The sequence below is a fragment of the Carassius auratus genome, chromosome 35, assembly GCF_003368295.1.
Source record: "Carassius auratus strain Wakin chromosome 35, ASM336829v1, whole genome shotgun sequence".
NCBI classification, from domain to species: Eukaryota; Metazoa; Chordata; class Actinopteri; order Cypriniformes; family Cyprinidae; genus Carassius; species Carassius auratus.
The window spans coordinates 16850445-16870333 of record NC_039277.1 but is presented as its reverse complement, the minus strand read 5'-3'; the positions used below and the strand labels follow the sequence as shown (position 1 = coordinate 16870333).

The 19889-nt window shown below is 36.0% G+C and overlaps 1 protein-coding gene across 2 annotated transcripts; it reads right to left on the bottom strand.

Annotated features, from left to right (window-relative positions):
• Window positions 1–1010: 1010 nt before the first annotated feature.
• LOC113054633 (tetratricopeptide repeat protein 28-like) lies at window positions 1011–10692 on the bottom strand. 2 transcript variants are annotated; one of them, XM_026220301.1, is made up of 11 exons: window positions 10313–10692; window positions 9371–9550; window positions 8174–8682; window positions 7068–7315; window positions 6729–6853; window positions 5478–5709; window positions 4757–4833; window positions 4565–4588; window positions 4274–4403; window positions 4086–4193; window positions 1011–3303 (listed from the first exon to the last, which is right to left on the bottom strand). In XM_026220301.1, exons 1-11 carry the CDS (start codon window positions 10589–10591, stop codon window positions 1703–1705), a joined length of 3513 nt encoding a protein of 1170 aa, XP_026076086.1. In that variant the 5' UTR covers window positions 10592–10692; the 3' UTR covers window positions 1011–1702. The 2 variants fall into 2 exon arrangements, with proteins under 2 accessions (XP_026076086.1, XP_026076087.1); XM_026220302.1 differs by lacking the exon at window positions 4565–4588.
• Between the last annotated feature and the right edge of the window lie 9197 nt (window positions 10693–19889).

The following is a 19889-nucleotide window of genomic DNA, read 5'->3' as shown; positions in this document are numbered from 1 at the left end:
GCCACGTGACTGGCCCAATACAGCGTCAGAAAGGATTTACAGAATTATAAACCGCTAAGCTTTCGGAAATAAATAAATACAATTATGTGTGATTTTATTCATGTAATGGATTTTATCCTTACACAAAGTGCTGTACAATGAGTATGGTATCAAGTGACACTTTAGAATAATAATAAAGTCAAAAACAACAAAATAACACATGTAGGAATAATAAAACATGAAAAGGGCTGTATGTTTGATGCTTTTTCTTCACTATCTGCTCCATATCATGGACTTTATGTTTATGATTATGGATTTTACACTTTCATCCAAAGTGACTTGCAGTGCAGATAAAAAGGGGTTTTATTATTATTTTAGTACATTAGAATAAGTATTATTAATTAATTCATTTATTTATTTTCTGAGCAAAAAAATAATGACTATCACACATTTTAACCATGATTCAGAGAATACTCCCACTAAAATGTAATTGAGTTTAAGCATAGTTTATATAGGCCTACCAAAAACTCTTGTCAGGCATATTTCTATAACAACAATTACCATTACATGGCATTTAAATACTATTTATGGATAACAGTGCAGCCCTAAAATACTAATTAATTGTCATTTTTACATTTGTAAAAAATTTTTGCCACTATCCTTCAAACCACTGGGCTTTACCCATTTGTTTTTAATAATTTAAAGCACAATACAATTTTAGATTTATGAATATAGTGAATTTTAAATCAATATAAGGATAAAACTGCATAGAAATATGAAAACAAAAATAAAAACCTATTTGTAAAGTACAACCATTATAAATTATCATTAAAAATACTGTGGAAGTGATTTGCGATAAAATAGTTGGTTATAAATAATTTATTATTATTATTATTATCATTATTTATTTGATTGCTTGCTTATGTATTGTGGGCTTCACCCATAATTATTTTTTTAATTATGAAGCTATTATAATCTTTCCATTCTGTTATCTAGTAATATTAAAATGAATAGCAGACCACCACAAGAGAGTAAATTAAACTTTTTATTGAGATCATTTTACTGAGAAATGACTGAGATATGTCTGGATGAGAGTCCACATATGCAAAATCTCTGATAAAAAGACACTGATTCACTGGAGAGCAAGATAACCCATGCTGTAATAATGACACTCAATTCACATAGAAGTCATGTCAGGTGCATCGTCACCATCTCAATAAAAATATGAAAATGTTTTTTTCAACTTTTTTTGTGCATGGTTTGCTTCTTTAACAATATAAAAACGTATAATACTGATTGCAAAACGTTGATTTAATTTACAAAACAAATAACTGTAATAACAATTACCATCCATAATAATAATAATAACAATAATTATATATATATATAAAAAAAGAAAACAAAAAGAAATAAACCAGTCAAAGCCGCATCATTTTCACTAACACAAACAGCGAGCCTTTTTGTCTTTTTTTGAAATACCATTTTGGTATAATCTCTTCTTTTTTTATGTCTGACATGCCTTGCGCAAGTCTAAGATCAGTCTGCATATATAAATGGTCCTTTACAGTGTAGTTGGAAGCATAAGGATTATATGCTCTCTGCACGGAAAATAAAACAGTAGGCAGTTTGAGGCTTCTGGGAATGTGCACTTCCTCACCCACACTGTCCTTTTCACTGTTTTCAAGAGTTATAAATATTCAACAGAAGCCAGTCACACCGAATCTCAACATTTAGACGAAGGGAAGAACCGTCCCGGCGAAAGGAACTTGTACCCGTTCCCTGAAGGCAGTCTGATGGGATGCGACCCCGGACTGCTGCCGGTGGAAGCCGTCGGAGAAGGCGTGACTCTTTTGGGATCGATCTTACGATGGCCGTTGGGTGGATTTCGGTGCTCGAGTGCAACGTCTTGGCCGGGCATATCCTGTCCTGTCACGCCATGCCGGGGCGAGAGGTTCAGAAGGCCCAGGACATCTCGTTTGGCAGTGCTCAGCTTCCCACCGCGAAGCGCCCGCATTGGTCCCGAGTGCTGCTGTTGGGTCGCGCTGGCCCAGAAGGTTTTGAGATTGTGGATCGCTTGGACTTTTTCATCAATAGCAGCCAATCTGAGTCGGTCGATATCCGGGGCGTCCGCCGGACTGGAGCGTGTCGAGCCCGTCGAGGAGTAGGACAATGCGGGAGAGGGTGCGCTGCCAGCCGGAGACTGGTGGCCCGAGCTGGGTGAGACGTTGCTGGGCGAGCGGGAGATGTGGCCGCTGTAGGGCGAGCTGGGATACTTGAGTTTAAACTGGGCATGACTGTCAGTAGTTGGGGACGGTTGGCTACCTTCCTTTAGGGACGTCTCGGACGTGGCAGGGCTGTTGTATCCTGAGCTGACCTTCTGTAGGGATGATGTACGAGAAGGCGGTTTGGGGCGTGTCGAGAGTGGAGACGACTGCGCCTTGATGCTTGCCCGGCTACTAGGGCGACTGAATGCGCTCGTCTCCGAAGAACGGAAGGCAGAGCCTCCAGTTGGAGTCGGGGGGCCTCCGCTGCCCATCCCGTCACCCAGCGGGACACTCCCAGTGCTTCTCTGCAAAGTCTCGACGGCCCGCATGTGGCTTTGCGTCTCTTCCAGGATCTTCTGCGCCAGTTCCTGCGGGTCCAGAGCTGCTCCGGGCGTACGTTCCTCTTGGGACTTCACAGTGCTGTCCGTCTCTGTGCTGGACTGATCGGATTCACCCGTGTCGGAGCTACTCACCTTCCCGACCTTCTGGAAGGGCGAGTTGGGACTGGGAACCAGGGTGGCTTTGACAGGGGACGTTGGGGTGCTGACGCTTCCCCTGGAGGACACGGACACCGCGTAACCCCTGCCTGTCCCGCCGCGCGCCGCACCTCGATGGTTCCTGTGGTTCGTCGGACGAGGGAGCGTGTCACACTGGCCACCCAATGGCTCGCTGCTGATTATACTGTATCCTTCATACTCTTCATCATCATGCCCTCCCACAGCTCCATGTGGAGATGAGCGGCTGCGGGGCACCGACGTGTGCCGGTGGGATGCGAAAAGCCCGGCTCCACCTCGATGCCTCTCTAGTTCCTGCTGCCGCGAGCGCTGGCTGATAAAGTCAGAAGCGCCTTCGGGACGGGACAGGAAGCTCATGGAAGAGGCGATGGAGCTCAGGCTGTAGACGGAGATGGCATCAGATGCCAGGCTGTCAGGGCATGGAGGGGAGAAGGGAGGGTTGGGGTAACCCATAGGCAGCTGGTGGGACACAGACTGTGCCGAGGCCAGAGACTCCAGAGACGATGAACTGTCCAGACTCAGACGCTTCGGCAGCTCAGTAGAGTCTGAGGAGAACATTAAAGTGCAATTATTATAAAGTCAAGTGTTACATGTTTTACATTTTTGCTAATTTTTAAGTCAAAAGTTTAAATTAATCAAAAAAAAAAAAAAAAACTTAGGGTGTGTAGATATTGAAATTTTACTGGTGGGAAAATACCAATAATATTTTTTTTATACTCTAATGACTATTATTACAAATAATATAATTGTAAATAATTGATATTTTTACCTATATAATAGTGATAAATAATTTATTAGTACCACTAATAAAGTTATGCATATTTATATAATTGTCTTAATGTTGTCTAAATAAAAACAGACTTTCTTCAAAATAATGAATTAATATATAGTTTTTGAAATTATTACAAAACACTGCATTTTTTTGAAAAATAGATTGTGCATTTTTTTTATTAGTGTAGCATGGATGTATAATGGAAATATAGTATACATATATTTTTAGTTTTTACCTATTTTTTTGTTTTGTTTTAGTCATAGTAATTATTTTTTTTTTTTGCATCTTTTTATTCTGAAAATAAATAACATGAATTTTCATAAGCATCATAAAGTTTTATGTAAAGAACTCCAAATCACCAGTGTGTAAGATATAAAAAAATAACAGCTTCTTTGAGTAGACGTAAATAACAGCTCCATTTAAAGCTAATTCCATTAAAACAGCCCTTTTCTTGACTTTAGTATCAATGACAAAATTCTAATTTAAAAAACCTTTACAATGAATGAATCAGTTTTGTTGATGTGATTCACAATGTGAGGGTGAAGTGATGCTCACCGAACAGTGCCAGCAGCGACTGCAGGGCAAAGTGCATGGTGCGACGGTTGGCCTGTTTGCCTGTCTTCAGGACCACCTCCTCCTGACCGACCTCACACAGGTCAAACCCTGAGAGAAAGAGAAAGATTGACCCCTCAGCATGGAGGAAAGCATCTTGATCAGTACTCATGTGCTGAAGCTGGTCTTACCCAGAGCGGCCAGGAACTCATGACAGCCAGGAAGTCTCCAGAGCTGCACGCTGATGGACACCTGGATGGGCGCGAGAGAGAAATCCTGCTCCTTCTCTCCAGACTGAAGCTGAACTAAAACTTGATGGAGCTGTGGAAAATTAGAAAGATCTTAATGATGTCAAACACAAAAAAGGCTTATTTCATTTTTATTTAAACTAACACAGCAGCTAAAAATCACGGGCAAGTTAATTTACGGTAATGTATTAGTGTTAGTCAGAGTTAGTCGAAAGCAGATGTTTAAGCACTTACCATTCCCACTACATTTTTAACAGCCTTCAATGATAAGTTTAGGAAAGAGAAGGAAAGAGGATTGTTAAAGAGCAAACCTGAGCATCTCAATAATACAGCAGTGTAGTTACGCACAGATCGGATGCATGAGCACAGGACAGATCCCTTAAAGCAAAGTAAAGTGTGTTCTTGATACATGCTGTGACATCTTACCCGGTTGATCAGCTGTTCTCCGGTTTCTGACGCTGTGATCAGTTTACACAGCGCCTGTAGAGCAGGAGGAGGCAAACCTGTGAACACGAAGGACAAATAACTCTTTAAACCCTTGTGATGTGCTGAAAATCCTCCTAATGTGTTATGTGTTTCGGCTCAGTGGTAGAGCATTGCTTTAGCAGTCAATTCCCAGGGAACACATATACTGGTAAAAAAAGTAGCCTGAATGCATTGTAAGTCGCTTTGGATAAAATTGCTGCTAAATGTAAATATAAATGTAATTAATCACCAAATCTTGGATTCTATCTTTTTGTCCACTTGTTTTCTCTCAATTAGCACTGGTTTTGTTTTGGATTTGGAACTGATTCCTCAACTGAGGACTCACTGATCTGAACTCATGCTGTGAAAAAAGCATTATTGGTGGATAGTTTTGTCAAAGTTCACCCATAAACGGAGATGCATAAGTTCAGATCAACGCTCAATCACTTACAAAAAGAAATGCAGAAATAAGTCTTAAAGTCAAGTTTCCAATAACAAATAAGTGAGAATTTATACATTTTACTTTTCCCGTTCTCACTTGTTTAATCATTTCACACATTAAACACAATTTGTTTTATTTGTGTGCAATCTGCATCAGTCTGAGAATGTTCTGTGGGTTGGTAATCTTTGTCCTCTATACTCTTGTTTTTTAATAGTTAATGCATGTGGCAGCGTGTCGTACCCAGCAGTGATTGTAGGGTGGTGCTGCATTGCTGCAGTCGGTCTCCGGGGTCAGCGGTGGGGAAGAAGACCGCCGCAGGGAGTCCCGTTCCAGCCGAGTCCAGCCTGAATCCCACCGTGGTCAGCAGAGCCTGCCAGCCCGGCACGCCGCCCACCTTATTCTCCACACTCTGCTGAGACGTGTACATGGAGTTCCTCTGGCCGTTCTGGATGCGCTGGAGAGATTTCTCCACCTGGGGGAGCCACACAGACACAGATGATTTGTTTAAACCTGACAAAAAAAACTAAACTGGATATTCTTACTTATTGTCTGTTACTACTATTTCCATATTTTCAACTGAATATGACACCTATGAAACACTAATAAAATATTTTTTAATGTATATTTTGTGACCAAACTTTGTATATAGATTTACTGAATATACTGAATATATATATATATATATATATATATATATATATATATATATATATATATATATATATATATGTGTGTGTATGTGTGTCTGTGTTTGTGTGTTATAATGTGTGTGTTTGTATATATATATATATATATATATATATATATATATATATTATGATTATTAATTCATAAATATAATTGCACATATATATATATTTATATTTAATTCTGTAAAATATATGATACTTACTGTAACATCATATATATATATATATATATATATATATATATATATATATATATATATATATATATATATATATATATATATATATAAATATATATAATGCTTCTATATTACTATATACACGTATTATATAATGGTATAAAATAATAACTGATATATTTTATACAATGTACACACATTTATAAATACTATATGCACATTATATATCAAATTAAATATAATTACATAATACTTACAAACATAAAATGAACTATACTAAAGTAATACTACATAAAAAATTATTTTGATTATTAAATTCAATAATAACTGACAAGCACACAATCAAATATATTATATTTTATACTTTTTAACAAAAGCATATAAAATACTATATAACAGATCAAAATAAACATTACAATATTTAAAATCAACTGATATAAATAGACATAACACTTAACATACAGACTATACCCACAAACAATTACATACACTACTCTATGTAACTTATATTATATATGTATGTATTAAATGTTATATTTATGACTCTTATATACACATATATGACTTCTCAATGAATATAAATCAGGCCGGTGGTCCTGGTAAAGTTGGTGTGTGTTTCTCACCAGGTGCAGCAGAACCCTGAGGGCATCTCTGGCTTTGTCTGGATACTGCAGGATCTCAGCCAGAGCCTGACCAATCAGAGACGACGGGCTGTTCAGTTTCACATCACTGCCAATCAACATGAAGCCTGTGGAGACATATTCAAATCATGAGGAGAACAGCAAACAAGTCTTAAAAATAGCCACTATGTACTGCCTACTACTATATGAAAGTGACATGTGACAGTATACAGTAGTAGTATACTATATGACATCACTGCACATCTATATAGTATTCACCATAATCAGCACAGTTTGATTTTCTCATATACTGCACATGTTTCAATGCGGCTGTGATCATACCTGCCCAGTTTGAGGGGTGTGAGAACTGTTTGCTGCTCTGGACGGACTTCATGGCGTCTGCGAGGGCCGCGCTGGCTTTGGTGCCGTTGAGCAGAGCGCTGTAGAACGCGTGGATGAACATCTTGGACGCGGCGATGGGAACCGGCCACAGAGACACCAGCACACACTGAGCTCCGGCCGCCAGGAAAGCCCTGGTCAGACCCACCACACCGTCCGCCGTTACTTTACTGTCCGACTCCTGGTACGAGCTGCAGGGCATGAAAACACACTCTATCAGCATCATGGAGCAGTTGTTCACTAGAATACAGATGCTATTATCTTCAATAGAAGATATGTATGAAAATGCTAATGCATAGCTGAGAGTGGGCAGTATATACAAAAGCATATATTGATTGTATAATAGGATAACAGTACTCGCACACAAAGAAATAATATACGTTACTATTACATTTTATACTTTGTTATATAATACTATATTTTTTATATACAGTAGTTATATAAAGTACTATATGCACAGCGCTATTGCAATATATAAGTATATAAATGAATGAATGAAATATGAATGACTTAATGATTATTAATTCAAAGAAAGTGAATTATATTAATTACGTATAAAAAAATACCTAAATGAATTCATTCAAATATGAATAAATTAAAACATAATTAATTTTGCTTAGAATAAATAAATAAAAAATAAGTGAAAAAAGTCATTAAATTAAATTAATTATCTGTTTTTATTTAAACCTAACTAAAAATATTTAGATGAAATAAAACAAAAAGGTTAGAACAAATTTGCTTCACATTATGTAATAAAAATAAAATAAAAAAATAATTCTCACAAAAAAAAAATTAATTAATTAATAATAATAATAATAATAATAATAATAATAATAATATATATATATATATATATATATATATATATATATATATATATGCAACATATTTCAGCATATATATTATATATATATATATATATATATATATATATATATATATATATATATATGCAACAAAATTACTAAAACATGAACTAAAATGAAGACAAACAATCAAAAAAAAACAAAAGCCAATGGAAAATATTATCCATTATTATCTGTACTGACCCCAGCACGACTAGTTTTGTGGGCAGCCTGAGGTCGAGGATGTCGGCTGCGGTGAGCAGGAACTCCTGCAGCGGTGGGCTGTCGCAGATACTTTCGGCATCGCTGGCGTCGTCCGGCACGTGCAGACTCTCTGGGATGGTGTAGTTAGATTTGCCTCCGCTCTCTCCTCCTCCTGCCGCTGCGCTGGGAGCCGCAGGCGCCGGTCCAGAGCCGCTGTCCTGGCTGGGTGTGAGGACCAGAGCCGCCAGCTTCCAGGAGATGTGCGTGGCGAAGTGGGCGCACTCGGCCTGCGTGAGGGCATTCATGACCCGCTCCTTGGTGGCAGAGGGACCGGCCAGCGGCTGACAGCCCAGGAGATCAGCCACCATGTGAGCCTCCTCTTCAGCGGTGGGCATCGGACCCCAAAGCCAGCGGTCCATCACTGACGGCGGCAGCCGAGGATTCCCCACCACTGCGGCCATGGAGCTTCCTCCATTACAAAGAACCGGACCGGTCCGCCGAGGATGAATCTGAAGTGACAAAGACCAGGTGAGTTTGTGGGCAAAAACAAGTAAGGTAAAACTAATGTTTGGCATCTTGCTGATGCTCCTTTAAAAAGCATTAAGGCACTTGAGAATGTAAACACTGGACATACAACTTTTCTCCATCGTGTCAAAGCAAACCACACTCATTAATCACAGTAAATCACTGTAGCAATATCATATCTCATGTGCTTTATTGCTTTATTAATCTGTGAAATTAACCAAGAGACCATCAGGCACAAAGTAGTATATATCAGTGGAAACTACTAAAATAGTTTTTGTGAAAAAAAGAACATTTGCTTTGGCAACTAGCTGAAATAAAATAAATGAAATAGATTGAAGTACCAAAATGACAAACTAAAACTGAAAGAGACACAGGTCAAAGCTAATTAGAAATATATCACCTGAAATTTTTTTTTTTTTTTTTTTAAATACATATTAAAAAATGGTTAAACCAAAAGACTAATTTTTAGCAATTTTGCCTTAGAACTTATTTCAGTTCATTTCTAAGATTAGTAAAACTTAAACTGAAAAAGATATACATTAAAGGTGAACAGAAATTTATATAAAACAATATTTTAAAAATTAATTGAAAATATAAAAGCTCATATTAAAATATCAAAATACTTATATGTGTGTCTATATGGGTCTGTATGTGTGTCAGAAGTGTGCCTACTTTAGCTGTGCTCCCCAGACTGCCGATGGACGGGACGGCGATGAGACTGAACCGCTCGTACAGATACTCATTAGACGAGCTTCCCTTCAGCAGAGCAAACGGGATGAGATACAACTCTCCCTCCAGAACCAGAACCAGCTGTCTGTGTCTGCCGACCGGACCGCTGGAGTGCATCAGACCCTGAGAGAGACAGAAAGATCACCTTAAACACTCAAAACTACACAGAGAAAGCCAACAAATCTTGGATATATCAGAAAATGGCTTTAAAAATTAAAGAATGGCCAACAGAATGGTCAGACATCAGAAGACCACAGAGACTGCAGAAAGGATTATTGGTGCTCCCTTGCCCTCCCTTCAACAACTGCATACATCCAGAGTGAGGAAAAGGGCTCACTCTGGATCCCTCACATCAAAGTCACCCCATCTTTGAACTTTTTCCATCTGGCCGGCGCTTCAGAGCCGCAAACACCAGAACAGTCTTCCCCCAGGCAATCTACCTCATGAACAGTTACATGTTCCCCACTTATGCAATAAAAATGTGCAATATACGTAGATTTATTTCTTACCCCTGCATCCTACCCAATCCTATTCCATTATCATTTATAGCACAATTGTTTATTCACTTATTTATTTGCAATTTTATTACAATTTTTTCTGTCTGTGTGTTGTTGTCGCTGTGTACTGGAAGCATACTTGGCAATAAAGCTCTTTCTGATTCTGAATCTGATTAAGTAAAAAAAAAAACCACTGAGTACCACATTAAATATATAATAAATGCTATATATATATATATATATATATATATATATATATATATATATACATATATACACAAACCAATTAATGAACTATCACTTATTGGACAACTTATTTACTGTGAGTGTTATTACTAATCAATGTAATTCTTTATGGAACATGAGTGAAGAGTGAGTGCAGTCGTACCCCCTCCATCGGTGCGATGAGCAGGTCGTAAAGGGCTCGTAGCGGGGGTTTGCTGAGTGCACTGGTGCGGCGGGACAGAGACGAGGAGCCCTCCTTCACCGGAGACACCGTGTTACTGAAGAGACTCGTCATACTCTGACAACTCCTGAAAAAACAGCACAAACACACTGATGTGTGCTGCGCAGAACATACTGTACAGATAGAACTGCAAGGCAAGCAGTATGCAGTGATTTCAGTCGGATCAGATAAGTCAGGAAAGAGATGCTGCATCCAGCTCATTCATCACACTGGAAATAGAGTATGTTTACAGTATACTCTATCTTCATAGAAATAGTATGTGACGGATGAAGCGATATCACACCTCCTCAGACTCTGAGTCATGTGAAACTGAAACACTAGATGGCGATGTACACCTGAAAAACAGTAGCACTCATTTTTAATAAAGAGTTTGTACTAATCCAGCGACATGTTCATGTTCACTCAGAAATCAACTTAAATAAAATACACAAGTTGCCAGTTGTGTTACAAAAATAACAATAATTATTATTATTAGTAAAATTAATAATGCTACACTGTATACTAATGACAAATAATAATAATTATTATTAGAGTAATTAAGAATATTGAATAGTGTTCTACTGTATACTAAATACAAATAATAAATATAGCTGCAAGCAGCGATGGCGGGCTCAAGCCACCAATGCCATCGCCACCCCGGTGGCATCAGGTAAACTGTGCCCAGCGGGCACATGCATTCACAATATCCCTCTGGCAGTGAGGTTTTAAAGGATATGGCGGTTAAAGGGTTAATCCGAATCATCTAGACTTTAAAATCACATTCACAGATCAATATATATATATATATATATATATATATATATATATATATATATATATATATATATATATATATATATATATATATATATATATATTTAGTAACACTTTACAATAAGATTTCATTTATAAACATTATGTTAACATGAACAATATTTATATAGCATTCATTCATGTCAGTTAATATTCCAAACTTAAACATTAAAACATTGTTTTATTGTGGTTTTTTTCCAAGCACATTTTACCAATTCCAAACCATATCAATCTTAATAACTACCATTATTTTTTATTTAATCATTTATGAGTGCTATACAATAGTCCAGGAAAGCTGGAAGAGAAAAACTCCTTATATTCATGTGCAGAATTATTAGACATGTTTTCTTTTACAGATGAAATGCGCTAAAATAAAAACTGTTTTAACTCAAAGTCGAAAATTATGTAATACCCATGAGAAATATCAAACACAAATGTAATACAGAAATGGATAAGTTAAGACTTGACCATTGTACAAAAATGCTGACTGGGTCATGAGGTCAGAAAAGAAGAAGAAAAAAAAACAGGTCAAGAAGAACTGAAAAATAATTGCAAAATAATTAGGAATTAATGTGAAGATTAATTTTTAGTCAATTCTGCAAGACAGACTTTCAGGAAAGGAGGTGGAATAAAAATGAGCTCCTAAATCTTAATCCCGGATTCTGGAAGATATACTCCTCAAACCATCGAACAAGAGGAGGTGGTGCTGGTCCTTCACGAGTCACTCTAATCTGTTCATAAAGCCTATATATAAAGTCTTAATATATAGTATTTCACAATACTTCATGGTATTCTAATTAAATCATTTTTTGGAATCTTAGATCTCTCAGAACCTGACACATTGTAATTCTGAGACTCCAGGAAAGTGGCAGTTCTGTAAAATGTTGGCGATGGAGACTAAATGCTCCCTGATAGTTTCACACCTAATTCACTTAACACACACACAAACACACACACTCACACACACAGACACACATTACCCACAGTGACAGAGGGACAGAGTGATATCAGATGTATGATAGTTTTTTAATTTTCTATCATCCATATAGTGTTGTATAGTCATGAAACTATGCATATTTCACATATTTCCTATATGTGTACATTTTTTTGAAGTGTTTAGAAGCTGCACTTAAAAAAAATAAAAAAATAAAAGACATTTACTGGTTACTTTTTTACTGTTATTTCAAAAAATCACCACGACAAAACCATTCAAGCTATTCAAAATTCATCCGCACCTGTACTGTAAGATACATTCTTTAAACAGTGGTAAAAGAGGATGTGGTGCTGATCCTTCAAGAGTCACTCAAAACGTTATCTGTCCATAAAGCCTATAAATAATTATTCTTAATATACAGTTCACAATACTTCAGCTTGTTATTCTAATTAAGTGAGGGTCATTTTATCAGTAAAATACATAAAATACATATTATTTTTCTTTGAAAGACTTCTATAAATGATTTAAATCATACTTGTTTCTACAATAATTATTTAAAAGTAATCCTATAGCTCCATCTGGTGGCCATTATTGGTACTAAGAATTGCAAGCTTGATTTATATGTTATGATAGTTTTAATTTTATGCTGGCTCTTGAAAATGATAAAGCTATGAAACTTACTGTGCTTCCTTCAAATGATGACTTCTACGTATATAAAAAATTATGAAGAGTTTGGAATGAAAAAATTTAAAGATATAGTAAAATAACTATTGTATTTTTTTATGTTACTTTAATAAATCGCTATGGCCACACCATTTAAGGTATCCTAAACCCATTCGAAATTGAACATCTTCAGTGTATGGCTTCATGTTAAAACAGTAAAACAGGTGTGAACTACTTGTGTCTTCTTGGAGGAGAATGAATTCATTTACAGGCTGAGTTTATCATAAATCCACAATAACATTTCTGAGTTCTGTATCAATCTGTGTTGTTGTTTGTTTATTTTATTTTTTTATTTTTCATAGGAAGATAACTGACCCTTTACTCTCCTTTTTAATAAATGTGCTTATAAACCAAGAACAAGCTATTTATAGCTGTATGGATTTACATTTAAAAAATTAGCCTACTGCAATCATTCTAAACAGCTTGAATAAAACCTGTTAATATTTATTATAGACCACTGTAACTGTGTATAATCTAACAAACAAGTTTATTATGAAAATAAAAGTGTGTACACCAGATAAATTGGACGATAAAGAAATTGCTAACAATAGTATAATACAGCATGTTTTAGGTTTTTAGGCGTTTAGATGCAGAAATGGACAAATCAAATGTAAAATAAAATGTAATTGATTTAATTAAATATAGATTAAGTCTTGTTAGAGCAAAATAATAAATAAATACCTACACACATTAAAAAAGCAGCCAAGATTAATGAGTTTAATTTTTTATATGTAGATTAAAATTGAAGACGGAAGCAGCTGGTATATGCGGTCACTTAATATTAAAATCCAGTAGATCCACTTCAGATTTATTTCTCAACAGTTTATGTTCACGTGGCTGTTTTCGTTTATATTAGCCAAGCTATTATGTATTTTGAAATAATCTTGTCCGTGATGTGTTCGTTCGTACGACGAAAGGCGGAATCCTGCAGCTCGAGAGATATGTTATTCTGCCAGTCGCGCTTTCAAATAGTCTTGCACACTTAAACGGGTCACAAACACCTGTATTTAGCTCGTGTTGTGTTATAATGGGTGTATAGTGTGCATTTATGGCAATATTTTATTTAAAAAAGCTCTTAAACAAGAATAAATTCGTTTGTTTTGAGCTCGACACTGTAAGCGCTGATCGGAGGCAGTGATTTCAGATAGGCAGCCGCAAATATTTCATTTTCACACAAACAGTTCAAAAACATCTTAATTTAGCTATTTGTGTTCTAATTGGTGAATTGTGTGATATCGCTGTAATAATTTATTTTTAAAAGCTTTAAAACAGGAATAAATTAGTTTTTTCTGAGCTCTTTACTCCAGACGCTCGTGGTCACAGCGGTGATTCATCTCTCCTATTTCTCACGTATCTCTGGCCAGAAATAATTTATCCATGAGCCCTGAACCGGTAATAATCAGATATGTTGGTTTAGCTTGTCAGTGTGAATTAAATCTAAGTTTTTATTTGTATTTTTAACCGATTTAAAAGTGAAAGTAAAAGTCCGGGAATTGAACCTGTAGGGGCGCTATTTCTCTCAGATAATGGAAGTCTGAAGCACATACACTCAAACAGAGGGACAGAGTGAGATGAGATGTCTGACAGTTTTTTAATTTTCTGTTATCCATACAGTGTTGTAAATAGAGATGTTCCGATACCCTTTTTCTCTTCCCGATACCGATTCCGATACCTGGGCTCAGGGTATCGGCCGATACCGAGTACTGATCCGATACCTGGGTGTATATCTGTATATACAGCTGTATATACTACTAGCCCTGTGTAAATTGCTAGAATTCTTTTTATGGTGTGCTTCAGACAGATCCCTCAATAAAACATGAACAAATACATGGTGAACTACTGTATTTATTACAGTATTTTTATTATCTAACATGAATTTGACAGTATTATTTATTTTCATATGCAAAAAAGAACTTCAAATGCAGCCAAAAATCTAACACCGCAAACTAAAAAAGGTATTTAAGTTTTACAATATAACTGTATAAAAAAACTGCAACAAATAAGTCTAGGAATATAAAAAAAGATCTATTAATCAGATAATCTCTTTACAACAAAACAAGTAAAAAACAAGCAACCATCTAGGCATAATTATTATTATTATAGAGATGTATTATTATTACTGTAGGCTACAACAGTAGCTTTATATATTGTCAATTTACTCATGTAAACCAAACATTTATTTTAATGGGCTGCCATGAAGATCTTTGAGTGTCTGTGTTTATGATATGACAGTATTCTCAAATGAAACGGTAAATTCTCATGAAGTGACGGTTTATGCGTTCGTGTCCTCATGACACACAGCAGAGACTACAAAACAGCGAGCTCTCGCGCATCTGTGCCAGTCACCCACAGAGATGTAGATTTTGCGGGAGTAATATTTAAATAGTATTTTGCAGTTTAATATTCACAGACACTAGTATATATTCGGCTACTGTCTGGAGCCCTGCGTTTTGACTTACACGGAAGCGACTGAACGCAGTTGCCGGTACTGAATATACTTGAGAGTCTGTAACTACCGGTACTACAGAGACATACTGCTAACCACTGATCTATAATATAGAAGCGGCTTCACTGTCTTTTGGCAGTTTAGAATGTGATGAGTGATCCAGTCATATATAGATCAGGGCTGCTAACGCGTTTTCATTTCTTCTTCGCTGCTCTAAACAGGGGTTGCTTGTGGCAACACAGCACAACTTCCTGTGTTTTCAATGCATTTTGAGCAGCGAAGAAGAACCGTGCAGCGGTTAGGCAAAGCTTGCGGTCATAACTAGGTATTTTTTAAGAAAATGGTATCGGATCGGTATATGGGTTCATGTACTCGCCGATGCCGATGCCAGAATTTGTTGTGGTATCGGAGATATTTCCGATACTAGTATCGGAATCGGAACAACTCTAGTTGTAAAGTCGTTAAACTATACATATTTCCTCAGAATGACTTTTTCATCTGTATGAAAAAATTCTTTGACGTGTTTGGAAGCTGCAATTTAAAAATACAATAATGATTCCCTTTGTAAGGTCATTTAAAAAAATCACCACGGCAAAACCCTTCAAGCTATCCAAAATCCATTCACAATTTAAGTTCCTATCAGAAATACTGATGTGTGTTCAGAGTTTTGTGAAATTCTAAGTATGTTATTTGCCTCAAAATCACCTGAGAAGTATTCCAGTTTGACATGTTGCCACGCCAACAATTTTTTAGATATCAATATCCCCCTTGCAGATTTATATCGGCTGTGTTTTAACATTATTCTGATGAAGTTTGAAGCAAATCGAGTAATAATAAGATGCTGAATTCAAATCATTTTGAAAATGACACACTTCCTTCTGCCAGTTGGTGGCGCTATAACTCTGACTCCTAATAGTCACATATATGCGATCGACATCATACAAGGAATAATCTGATGAAGTTTGATTAAAATCAGGAAATGTATGTGGACGGTATTAGACACTTCCTGTTTCTCATTTCTCGCCATAATTTCAGCGCCTCGCCACGAGCAAACCGTTCGAGATATCAAAAATCCCCTGGCAATTTTTCATCCCCAGTGTCTTGAGATCATGTTGACCAAGTTTGGCGGCAATCGAGAAAAAAACCTATGACAAGTATTTCAAATTCCAGAGCATGCGCTTTTTACATAACTCTAAATAGCTGACTTCCTGTTGGGTGGAGCCTATGACATGCAATACGAAAGTTGTTCGGCACGATGAGATCTATATGTGTACTGAGTTTCATATGAATATGTGCAAGTATGTGTGAGCTATACATCAACATTTCTGACTGTGTTCCAGGGGGCGCCGTAGAGCCCCTGTGCCACGCCCGGGTCCCAGCCTCTGCAGGCTCCTAAAGGCCACAGATTCCAAAGTGTGCGCAAATTTTCAAGAGTTTTTGAGTATGTTAAGGACCCCAAAAGCCCCCACAACTTTGACGAAAAATTTGAATACTAAACCCTAAATAGCCAACTTCCTGTTGGGCGGAGCCTATGATATGCAATACAAAAGTTGTTTGGATTGATGAGATTTATATGTGTACCGAGTTTCATTCGTCTACGAGCAAGAATGTATGATATATGGCCCTCCATATTCCAGGGGGCGCTGTAGAGCCCCTGTGCCACGCCCGTGTATCAGTCTCTGCCCGGCCCTAATGGCCGCAGGTTCCAATCTGTGTGCCAATTTTCAAGACTTTTTAAGCACGTTAAGGGCCCCAAAAGCCCCCGAGACGTTGGAAAAAAATAATAATAATAATAATAATAATAATAAATATAGCTGCAAGCAGCGATGGCGGGCTCAAGTCGCCAATGCCATCGCCACCCCGGTGGCATCAGGTAAACTGTGCCCAGCGGGCACATGCATTCACAATATCCCTCTGGCAGTGAGGTTTTAAAGGATATGGCAGTTAAAGGGTTAATCCGAATCATCTTGACTTTAAAATCACATTCACAGAACAATATATATATATATATATATATATATATATATATATATATATATATATATATATATATATATATAACTTTAGTAACACTTTACAATAAGATTTCATTTATAAACATTATGTTAACATGAACAATATTTATATAGCATTCATTCATGTCAGTTAATATTCCAAACTTAAACATTAAAACATTGTTTTATTGTGATTTTTTTCCAAGCACATTTTACCAATTCCTAACCATATAAATCTTAATAACTACCATTATTTTTTATTTAATCATTTATGAGTGCTATACAATAGTCCAGGAAAGCTGGAAGAGAAAAACTCCTTATATTCATGTGTGCAGAATTATTAGGCATGTTTTCTTTTACAGATGAAATGCGCTAAAATAGACTTTTAACTCAAACTGTAAGGTCGAAAATTATGAAATACCCATGAGAAATATCAAACACAAATGCAATACAGAAATGGATAAGTTAAGACTTGACCATTGTACAAAAATGCTGACTGGGTCATGAGGTCAGAAAAGAAGAAGAAAAAAGCAGGTCAAGAAGAACTGACAAAAAGAATTGCAAAATAATTAGTAATTAATGTGAAGATTAATTTTTAGTCAATTCTGCAAGACAGACTTTTCAGGAAAGGAGGTGGAATAAAAATGAGCTCCTAAATCTTAATCCTGGATTCTGGAAGATATATTCCTCAAACCATCGAACAAGAGGAGGTGGTGCTGGTCCTTCACGAGTCACTCTAATCTGTTCATAAAGCCTATATATAAAGACTTAATATATAGTATTTCACAATACTTCATGGTATTCTAATTAAATCATTTTTTGGAATCTTAAGTCTCTCAGAGCCTGACACCGAGTAATTCTGGAGACTCCAGGAAAGTGGCAGTTCTGTAAATGTTGGCGCTGGAGACTAAATGCACCCTGATAGTTTCACACCTAATTCACTTAACACACACACACACACACACACACATTACCCACAGTGACAGTGGGACTGAGTGACATCAGATGTATGATAGTTTTTTTTAATTTTCTATCATCCATATAGTGTTGTATAGTCATGAAACTATGGTCATGAGACCAGTCATTCTGAGGAAATATGCCTCAGAATGACTGGTCTTCTATGTGTACATTTTTTTTTTAAAGTGTTTAGAAGCTGCACTTTAAAAAAATAAAAAGACATTTACTGGTTCCTTTTTTACTATTATTTCAAAAAATCATCACGGCAAAACCATTCAAGCTATCCAAAATTCATTCACACCTGTTCTGTAAGATTAATTCTTTAAACAGTGGTAAAAGAGGATGTGGTGCTGAACCTTCAAGAGTCACTCAAAACGTTATCTGTCCATAAAGCCTATAAAGAATTATTCTTAATATACAGTTCAAAATACTTCAGCTTGTTATTCTAATTAAGTGAGGGTCATTTTATCAGTAAAATATATACAATTCATTTTTTTTTGAAAGATTTCTATAAATGATTTAAATCATACTCGTTTCTACAATAATTATTTAAAAGTAATCCTATAGCTCCCTCTGGTGGCCATTATAGGTACTAAGAATTGCAAGCTTGATTTATAAGTTATGATAGTTTAAATTTTATGCTGGCTCTTGAAAGTGATAAAGCTATGAAACTTACTGTGCTTCCTTCAAATGAGGACTTCTACTTATATAAAAAATTATGAAGATTTAGAATGAAAAATTGTAAAGATATAGTAAAATAACTATTGTATTTTTTTATGTTACTTTAATAAATCTCTATGGCAACACCATTTAAGCTATCCTAAACCCATTCACAATTTAACATCTCAGTATATAGGCATAATGTTGAAAAAGGAGTATGGAGTAGTATGAGTAGGAGTATGAATTCATTTGCAGGCTTTATCATAAATCCACAATAAAATTTCTGAGTTCTGTATCAATCTGTGTTGTTGTTTGTTTATTTTTATCTTTTATTTTTCATAGGAAGATAACTTACTCTCATTTTTAATAAATGTGCTTATAAACCAAGGACAAGCTATTTATAGCTGTATTTATAAACTGCTTACTACTGACTATTGATATTGGGACAAGGCTTTATAAAGCATGAACTGACTATTTAATAATGAGTGCAGTTATTATAAAGTGTTATCAATGAATTTGCTAATGTTAACAAATTAGACATTATTTTACAGTGTTATCAAATCCTTAAATGACTCATAAGCATTTGTGAAAGTTCTGCTTGCATTACAGCTTAGTATTGATCTGTGAGCTGAACAGATTTACTGTTACATCCATGAGATTATGTAAATTAAAATAAATATAATGTCACAGGATGTCATAGGTCAGTATCAAATGAGTTTGAAATTATTATTTGCAGCACAAATAAGGTTTTTTTAGGATTTTTAAAAATCCCTAAAACTGTCAGAAAAAGGTTAAGGCCTAAGCTATTTCTATGTGAGTGGCTAATTTTATTTTTGTTTTTATAATTGTAATACACAAACTATGAAATTATACAAAATGTATAAAAAGATAAATAAATAAATACGCACACATTAAAAAAGCAGCCAAGTCGAATGAGTTTCCTTTTTTATATAGATTAAAATTGAAGACAGAAACAAGTGGTAAATGTGGTCA